Source organism: Diceros bicornis, chromosome 20 (assembly GCF_020826845.1).
Source record: "Diceros bicornis minor isolate mBicDic1 chromosome 20, mDicBic1.mat.cur, whole genome shotgun sequence".
Taxonomy (NCBI): domain Eukaryota; kingdom Metazoa; phylum Chordata; class Mammalia; order Perissodactyla; family Rhinocerotidae; genus Diceros; species Diceros bicornis.
In genome coordinates, this window is record NC_080759.1 from 22,068,918 (window position 1) to 22,077,616 (window position 8,699).

General features: G+C 45.7%; 1 protein-coding gene across 4 annotated transcripts; it reads right to left on the reverse strand.

The window, feature by feature from the left end:
• Positions 1 to 1,731: 1,731 nt before the first annotated feature.
• Positions 1,732 to 8,309, reverse strand: FST (follistatin). 4 transcript variants are annotated; one of them, XM_058564099.1, is made up of 6 exons: positions 7,894 to 8,306; positions 5,806 to 5,997; positions 5,158 to 5,376; positions 4,596 to 4,820; positions 3,656 to 3,883; positions 1,732 to 2,926 (listed from the first exon to the last, which is right to left on the reverse strand). In XM_058564099.1, exons 1-6 carry the CDS (start codon positions 7,976 to 7,978, stop codon positions 2,844 to 2,846), a joined length of 1,032 nt encoding a protein of 343 aa, XP_058420082.1. In that variant the 5' UTR covers positions 7,979 to 8,306; the 3' UTR covers positions 1,732 to 2,843. The 4 variants fall into 4 exon arrangements, with proteins under 4 accessions (XP_058420082.1, XP_058420081.1, XP_058420084.1 ...); XM_058564098.1 differs by having other exon boundaries at positions 3,656 to 3,886; positions 7,894 to 8,305; XM_058564101.1 differs by having other exon boundaries at positions 2,888 to 2,949; positions 3,656 to 3,886; positions 7,894 to 8,309.
• Positions 8,310 to 8,699: the final 390 nt, after the last annotated feature.

Genomic DNA, 8,699 nt, shown 5'->3' on the forward strand with positions numbered 1-8,699 from the left:
TTGATATTTTGCAATTCCTAATGATGATTATGATGTAGTCATACTCATCAAAACTAGTTACTAGCAACTATTTCTATTAATTCCATTATATGCCTAAGCGAATTAGACTTTTCTGAGTCATAGTTGAAATTTAACAATAGCCTAATGATATTAATTTTAATTTTAAAAGAGACTTCTATTTTTTGGTACTAATTAGCCTAATACAGGGTTACTGGAAAAGCAAGCAACTCCAAGAAGGAAAATGAAGTACTGTCTGGTGTTTGAGAGGAATGATTGATGCTGACAAATACGAAATACAAATTTTAAATAAATAATCCGGATGTTGTTTAAAAGGCAAGCTGTTGATTTTATCACTCCCCGTTGCCAAGACACACATCGGTGTCTGCTATATTTGACGTTTTTACTCTGATCGTCAGTGGCAGCTTTAAAGCGTCTGCAGCATCCCAGGACAAAGTAACAAATCAACTCCAGGAAAGGCTGTGAAACTATATCTGCCAGCTCTCTTTCGTTTCCCAAAAGCCCATCCCTAGTGGCAAGCCAGTAGCTCCTGGGCATTGGAGAAGTTACGACCCTTGTCTTCCTGCGATTAACGGCAGCCTGTGTGTCTGCACCTCCTTCCCCTTTCTCTGGAAACTGGGGCTGAAGGCTAAGAAAACCCTCTGGGCTCCTAATCATACAAACTCCTCCTACCCCAGAGGCCCCTCTGCCTCCACCAAATTTCTCATTTGGTGACCACAGTTGAAGACTATGTCAGTCTTCCATAATCATTTTTAATACACAGTTATTTACATTAAAGACGGTTTTCACAAAAGGGATAAACTTTTAAGAACTTGGGTCATGGTCTTTGAAAGAAAGAACATATTTGTTTAGCCATGTTGGCAATATTGACTGCTTTTTGCTCTTTCCTTCCCACAGTCCTCATTCTCACTTCTTTGCATGTTGCACTTCTTCAGCATTTTTAATATATTTAGGCAATGAACTAGCACACAATGAATTAAAAACTTGTATTAACTAGTTATTACTATGTATTACAATTTACAAGGACCACTGATTGATGCCCCAAATGCCAATCTGAGGCTCTAATAGTGTGACTTGGCCGTCTAACTTAAACTGCAAAATATTGACACACGTCCTCTTACCTTGAGAGTGCCATTACTTAATCCCCATGAACCATGGACATCATTGTGGAAATCCACTCCCACCCTATCCTCACCACACCCAAGTCCCTAGAATTCCAACACTATAATGCCTATTTCTGTAGTTGATATTCTGATTTCTAGAATGTGCTTGTCCAATATTAGTCTATTTTCACTTTTCCTTGTGATGTGCTATGTTTTTTAAAGATCTAAGATCCACTTTATTTAGAGGAAGAAAGATAAAGGGTGTCCCTGGCTATGGAGATGAGCTTGCAACAAGGATAGCTAAGAAGATGGTCTTTTTAAAGAGGAAACTTCAGGCTTGGTACACTGCAGGGAGGAACCCATACCTACAGTCTGTTTCTTCGCACGGTTAGTGACAGGTATGCTGTTACTCCTACAAAGAGGTTACTGGACCTCACATCCTTTTATCTTTTGAACTCTACTGAGGTAATTTCTAATTTACTTTGCTTTGGAGCTTCTACTGTCCTGGCCACCAATTTCAGTGATAACTATATTTCTCAGCAAATGTATCATACACATTTTTACTCAAAAGCCCAAACAACTTCTTTTACATGATCAGCAATTGAGACCATTGGCTTTTTAAAATTTTTTTATTTTTTCACTCATCATTTATTTACAAATACACATTATAACTTTTATATACATTGCACATTTACATGGTAGAAAAGTACAAAACTATATATTTAAATGAATTTATATTTAACTTGCCATGTTTGAAAATATAAAATTGCATCAGAAAAAAGTATTATGAAAAGCAAGAAACTTGAACTGATAAAGCTTTGATATAACTTTTAGTGACACATTGGTTGAAGAAGAACTAATTTAAAAGGTACAGCAGACTAGCTTAAAGGAAACACCTAACGAAAGGTTGAATGTGTAGCATTCCGCTTCCTTCAGTTTCCCGACACCCATATCACTCAATTTCTTTGGATCTGTAACATCTTAAAAGTACATTACTAGAATTCTAACATTGCTATCATCCCCTCTCTCGCAAATGTCTTCATCACAACAAGAGAACCGAAGTAGGAGTTTCCCCAAAGATGTATCCTCTGTACCTTCTATTTGAGTCAGTTATAATGGCTTTTGGTCAGTCAAGATTCCTTGTAAACAAAACCCGAGGGATCATGTATGTACAGAACAGGCAGCAGAGAATCCAATAAATAAACATGACAGAAACTGACATGCAAGTTTGTTAAAGTGGAAAAGAGTCTAACAACAGTGAAATGAAGGGAGACAGATGAGTGAGTGAATAGTAAGGAATGGACTTAAATGGTTTACAAGGAAAAAAAAAGCTTTTACTTTACAAGCAAGAGACCTCACAATAAATAACAACTGCTCTTCCTTTCACGAATAAATTTCTTCAAAAACAAGGTGTACAGTCAACCAGACATTTTATGTATAAATTATAAAACATGACACAGTATAAATAAATGTCTACAAGTCTCAACTATGGGCCTCATCCAGTAGACCTCACAATGACCACCTCTCCGGGTCCAATGAGTAACAAGGTGGCCTGGGAGAGAGCTTTAGGACAAAGGTCCTTTATGTATCGTTTTCCCCCCAAATAAATAAGCATACACTTATTTACAGTATGGACAATATATTTTTTCTTTTCTTTTCTTTCCTTTTTTTTTTTTCTTTTTTGCCCAAAGGCTATATCAACACTGAACATGGATGGAGGGTTTACCACTCTAGAATGGAAGATATAGGAAAGCTGTAGTCCTGGTCTTCATCTTCCTCCTCTTCCTCGGTGTCTTCCGAAATGGCTAGATGGGGGAATACAGGGGAGCTGTTGTTTAAATACGGACAACAACAGCGCAGAAGCAGCTCAGTGTATGTTTTCAAAGCCCTCTGATACAGCCATATTACAGCGTTGCATTTTTATGTGACTTGCAGTGTGATGCTTTTTTTTTTGGCATCTGCTGTTATGCAATAAGTTTAAAAAAATTTTTTTTTTAAAAACATAATCTATGAAGTCAAAAACTGCAGAAAGTTCTGAAGAATCAATGGCTCAGGTTTTACGGGCAGATTCCTGAAATCAGATAAAAAGCGCTCTTGTGTTCTAGGTATAACTGCTTTGGGTCCTTAATTCAGTTAGTAAAAGCAACTGCGAAAAGCAGCAGCCCGTGTGTGATACTATAAAGCTGTCTTTGAAAAAGAAAAAAAAAAACAACTTTTGAAGCAGTTAGTTTAGATTCAAGTGTTAATAAAGCAAACAGCAAAGCACACTACTAAAGCAAAAGAATTAGGGGCAAATGACTGGAAATAGGTTTGTAGAGCAACCCCGTTGATGATCATTGGACAAGTCCTAAAAGCCAGGAAACATTCCATGGAATTTTACTGTGGATTACTGAATTGCTGGTGAAATTTAGCAGCTACCTAACTTAAACCGAAATGGGCTTACATGGGGAGATTTCTGGGCTTTTTATATCTCCATTCCCTAGGGCTTGCCTGGGAAAGCCTTACATTTCAGCAAGGTTAAATATGAAACTTACAGTTGCAAGATCCGGAATGCTTTACTTCCAGCAGCACACCTGAGGAGCAGGCAGCTTCCTTCATGGCACACTCGCTGGCGTAAGTGGCATTGTCACTGGCACAGACAGGCTCCTCAGACTTACTGTCAGGGCACAGCTCATCGCAGAGGGAACACCGGCCTCTGCCAACCTTGAAATCCCATAAACACTTTTTTCCACCAGTGCACTGGATATCTTCACAGGACTTTGCTTCTAGGATATAATACACCTGTGATGAGTAAATCCATTTCCCCTTTTCCCCTTTTCTCCCTTTATCTAGTCCCCTATCAACATAAACATATAAACATATAACATATCTTAATACTCACTAGTGAGGGTAATGGAAATATTATGAAAAAATGCTTGAAAATAAAACTGAAACACACACACACACACACACACACACACACAGACACACACAAACCCCCAGTTTCCTACATACTGTATTAGTGCATGAAAATAGTATTTTTTTGGAACAGGATTTCACAGTATCCTTGAGTTAAACATGTGTTTGATTACTTCCCACAAGTGGGATCTTTTAAAAAAGAATTCCATCAGTTATCAGAATCTGATAACAGATTTGAGGAACTGTTAAGTAATTATTTCTTGCTTCCAGCAAGTCTAGCACTTAAAAAAATGTGTAAAATCAAGTGAGTTCTAAGTTTTCTAAGACAGAAAATTGTTTCCTGTTTCTTGCTGGCATTTCAATATATATGCCATAGCTTCCGGAAGACAATGGTTTCTTTGAGGAATGCTGTGGTCAAGACAGTTTACCCAAACTGGAGAGTTTTTCTCCCTTTGGTGAAACTGTGCCTTTGGGGAGGTTTTGGGCTTATTTATTGGTTAACCTCACAGTTTTAATACTGGAACTAGCCTTTTTGATCCTGTTTTCTTTTTTCCTTCCTCAATCCAGAATACCTACTGACACACTTTCCCTCATAGGCTAATCCAATCGATCTGCCCAGTAGGCAGGTGGCCTTTCTCAGGTGACAGGCACTGGAGTAGGTCACTCCATCATTCCCACAGAGATACTGTTCAGAGGAGGCGGGCTCTGGGCAAATCCGGTTACATGTCACACAGTAGGCATTATTCGTCTGGTCCACCACGCATGTGGAGCTGCCTGGACAGTTAACATCCCGACAGGTCTCTGAAACAAAGAAGGAAACACACATGAATAGGCACCTTCTGGTCCTTAGGGACAGAGAATTTGATACTATCAAGGAAATCATAAAATGGAAGCATCCAGCTTTCAAAAAGCACTTTGGGAGCCCTGTGGTTTACAAGAGAAAATCTATGACTCTATGACTCTACATTGGTCCCTTCAGTGTTCTTAAGGAGTCTTTAGAAGTTAGAAAAGGGGTCCTTTATTTGGGATCATTGTTATTACTGTTAGGCTCTTATTGTGGACTACATCATCCCTCAGGGGTCTTCCAGTGGGTCTACCTCAAGCAGAAAGCTGAAGGAGGGAGCCTGGTAGGACCTACTTTTACATTTGCCCTGGTACTGGACTTCCAGTTCTGGCTGCTCTTTACATCTGGCCTTGAGGAGCGCACATTCGTTGCGGTAGGTTTTCCCGTCCAGCCCACAGACTGGGCCTTTCCAGGTGATGTTGGAACAATCTGGGGCGCAGACGCAGCGGGGCTTATTCTTCTTGTTCATTCGGCATTTTTTTCCTGGTCCACAGTCCACGTTTTCGCACGTTTCTACGAGTTGGAAAGAGACATGGATTAAAACCAGGGCCAGGCAGTATGCAGGTCAGCCAGGAGGTCTGTGGGCTCCTTGCGCAATCATGCAGCCATGGGTTTGTGCCGGAGGGGCCTAGGCTCCCTCCTAGAAGTCGAGGCGGCGGACAGTGGGGCTGCGCCCCATACCCAAATCTCTCTCAAAGAGCGCAGGTTAGCTGGCTTCACCACCACGCTTGGCTAAGAAGTCCCGGAACCTCTGCCGACCTTGTTTTGCCTGTAGTCTGTAACAGGCAAGATGCAACCCGAACGGCTTACCAGGGCTGGGGGAAGACAGGGGGAAGCCACGAACAAAGCTCTCCTAGTCCCAAACTTCAGCTGGGCAGTAGGGAAGCTGAGGGTAAGACGCCCTCTACTGAAGGCCTGCAAACTGGGGAGGAAGAATCCTACCTTTACAGGGGATGCAGTTGGGGGCGCCCCCGTTGAAAATCATCCACTTGAAGAGCGTGTTGTCATTTACGTCCTCCTCGGTCCACGAGGTGCTCAGGCGGCCGGTGCTGCAGCACTCCTCCTTGCTCAGTTCTGTCTTGTACAGGACCTGGCACCGGCCGTTCTTCGCTTGGCGGAGCCAGCAATTCCCAGCTGCGACGAGACAGGGGTAGGGAGGTGGGTGAGTGAGCACGGGGTAGGGGGAGGGAGGTAGCGGGGCGTGCAAGGTTAGGGGACCAGCGGAGATGGGGAGGGAGCGAGCGTGTAGGAGGAAAAGAGACAGACGGGAGAGAAAAGCAGAAAATAAATCGAAGGGAGTGAAGGAGTGGGGAAAGGGTGAAAAAGCCCAGATTGAAGAGGTGGGAGGTGGGCGAGGGGGAGGGAGGGCGAGAGCGAGAAGCCAGAGCGCCCGAGCCATATCAATGTCAGTTACCAGTGACCCAGACACAACACGTGCAGCTTGCATTGACTTTTACTAGACTGTTTACTTTTATTCGTCCCATTTCATAACCTGCAGCGACTCGAACAGCAGATTAAAGAACCTGACAAAAACAGGATGCGACGGATGTTTTTACATGTTGGTTTCATGTAGGCGGTACGGGAATTATTTGTGACAGGGGTTAAGAAAGTAGGAGAACTTGAGAGAGAGAGAAAGAAAGAGAGAGCGCGCGAGGCAGACACAGACAGACAGACACACACACACACACACACACACACACACAGGAACAGATCAAGCAAGAGGCACTTGTGAAAAATGAAAGCAAAAAAGCAACCGGGCCCTGCCCGGAACTGCCCCGCGCGGCCTCGACCTCGAGGCGCAGCCCGCCCGACGGGCCCGTTTTGCAATCCGCCAGACCCAGAGGACGCCCGCGGCCACCGCGATCTTTCGAAATCTCCGAGGGCTGCTTTCCCGGGCGCCCACGTCCCCCGCACCCAGGCAGCGCCTCGCCCCGAAAGGCGGGCAACTCGGAGCAGTGCGGTGCAGACGGCGAGGGGCAGTGCCCAGGGGGACGGTTTACAACACAATTAAAATGTTAACTCTAAAGCAAGGCAAGTTACACGTCTGCCTCAAGAAAACTGCAGGGGAAAAAAGTAAAGGGGGGAGAGTCTTCCTACAATTTCACGGTAACATATACCTATCTCACACCTACCAAGAAATCTTTGCAAGTAATTTTTCCTCCTTCCCCCTTTTTAATGTTCGGATTTTGTTCAGAAAGACTTCTCATGGATTATCTATATAACTTTAACAATAACTGGACCGCAAGCTGCTATTATTATTTAAAAAGAATTCTACCCGAAGGCTAATTGAAATAAATCTAATTTTAAAAAATAAAGTTTAGAAATTTGCTATTAATGCATCTCAGAATTTAAATCAGTTGTGGGTTTCTCACTGTTCTACAGAAAGTTAACAGAGGAATGAGGCAAAGGGGAAAAAACCTGTAAACCAGTCAAAACACTCGGGGTAATAATTTGGGTCTTTTTTTTTTTTCTTTTCGGGGTTGGGGGAGGGGGTTGGAAGAAGCGTCCACTAAGCAGAAAGCTACTTCCCTCTAAAATTTTCAGCACCCACATTTCCAAGTTTGGGCAAAGTTTCTGAAATCACGTTCCCCAGCCATCAAAGAAATTTCAGTATGCCCCCCGACCCCCACTCATTTTTAAAAGTATCCAAAAGATGTAGGAGGGAGAGAGGTTAGATTGCAAATGTGTCGACAGAAATCTCCAGGCTACTGATGCTTGTCTCTTTCTTCAGAGCCAAACAGGGGAGATAACATCTAAACTCATAATGTCCAGAACTTAGAGCATCTAATCCTAACTAATGAGCGACTCCAGCTCACTCCCTTTCCTTTTAGGATAACCGCGCTCCAAACTCGGCTCCCAGTCCTAGAGTGTCACTGCCTTCAGTTTTCCCACTTCTCTCCATCCCAGAGTCGATAAGTTGGTCCAACATCTTCTGAGAGCAGCGTTGCTCAGAACAGACCAAGTGGAGACGACAGAAAAGTACAAACCCCTGCCCAAGCCGAGCCTCCCAGCGCATCCCCCCTCGCTTACCCTGGGCGCTGCGGTCCTCCATGAACTGGCAGAGCAGCAGCAGCAGGAGGCAAAGCCCGCCGGGCTGGTGCCTGGGACGGACCATCCTGGGGGCAGGCGCGGGGCGAGGAGCGCGGCGGCGCGGCGAGCGGGCGCGGCGGCGGGTGGCTCGGGCGAGCGGCGCGCGTCGCAGAGGCGAGCGGCTGAGGGCGCAGCGATCCCGGCACAGCCCCGCGCTCGCCGCCGGCGGCCCGCGCGATTCAATGGACGTCAGAAGCCGGGCGCAGCCGCGCTTTAAATCTAGACGGGGGTCTCCGCGGTTTGCGGTGGGCGGTCTCCCAGTGTGTGGGGCAGTGGGAGGGCGGCAGCGAGCGAGGGTGTGCGCGTCTCCTTGGGGGTGGGGAGCTTTTAAAAGTTCAGTGTGAATCAGGTGACATTTCCCACCTTCTGGAAACCCTTCCCAATTATCTGTTGGAGGTGCCCGAAATCAAAGGGGCAGGAGGGGAATTGCCGAGTTCTTATTTGCGTAGGAGCGAGAGGGAGGGGGAAGGCGACCGGGCCGGGGGGTGGGGGCGACGCTTCGGGGGTGGGGAGTGGGGAAGAACACCCACTTCAAGTCCTGCACGCCGCCGCTCGCAGGCAGCGCCGGCACGCCCGGGGTGGCGTGCGTGTGTGTGTGTGTGTGTGTGTGTGTGTGCGCGCGCGCGCGCGCGCGCGGGGGGGGGGGGGACGCGGCGGGGGCGCTGGAGGAGGAGGCGGCGGGCGGAGCGGGGGGAACCCGGGAGTGTGTCTCCGCACCGCCGCTCCTCCGCTTCAGAAAGACTTTG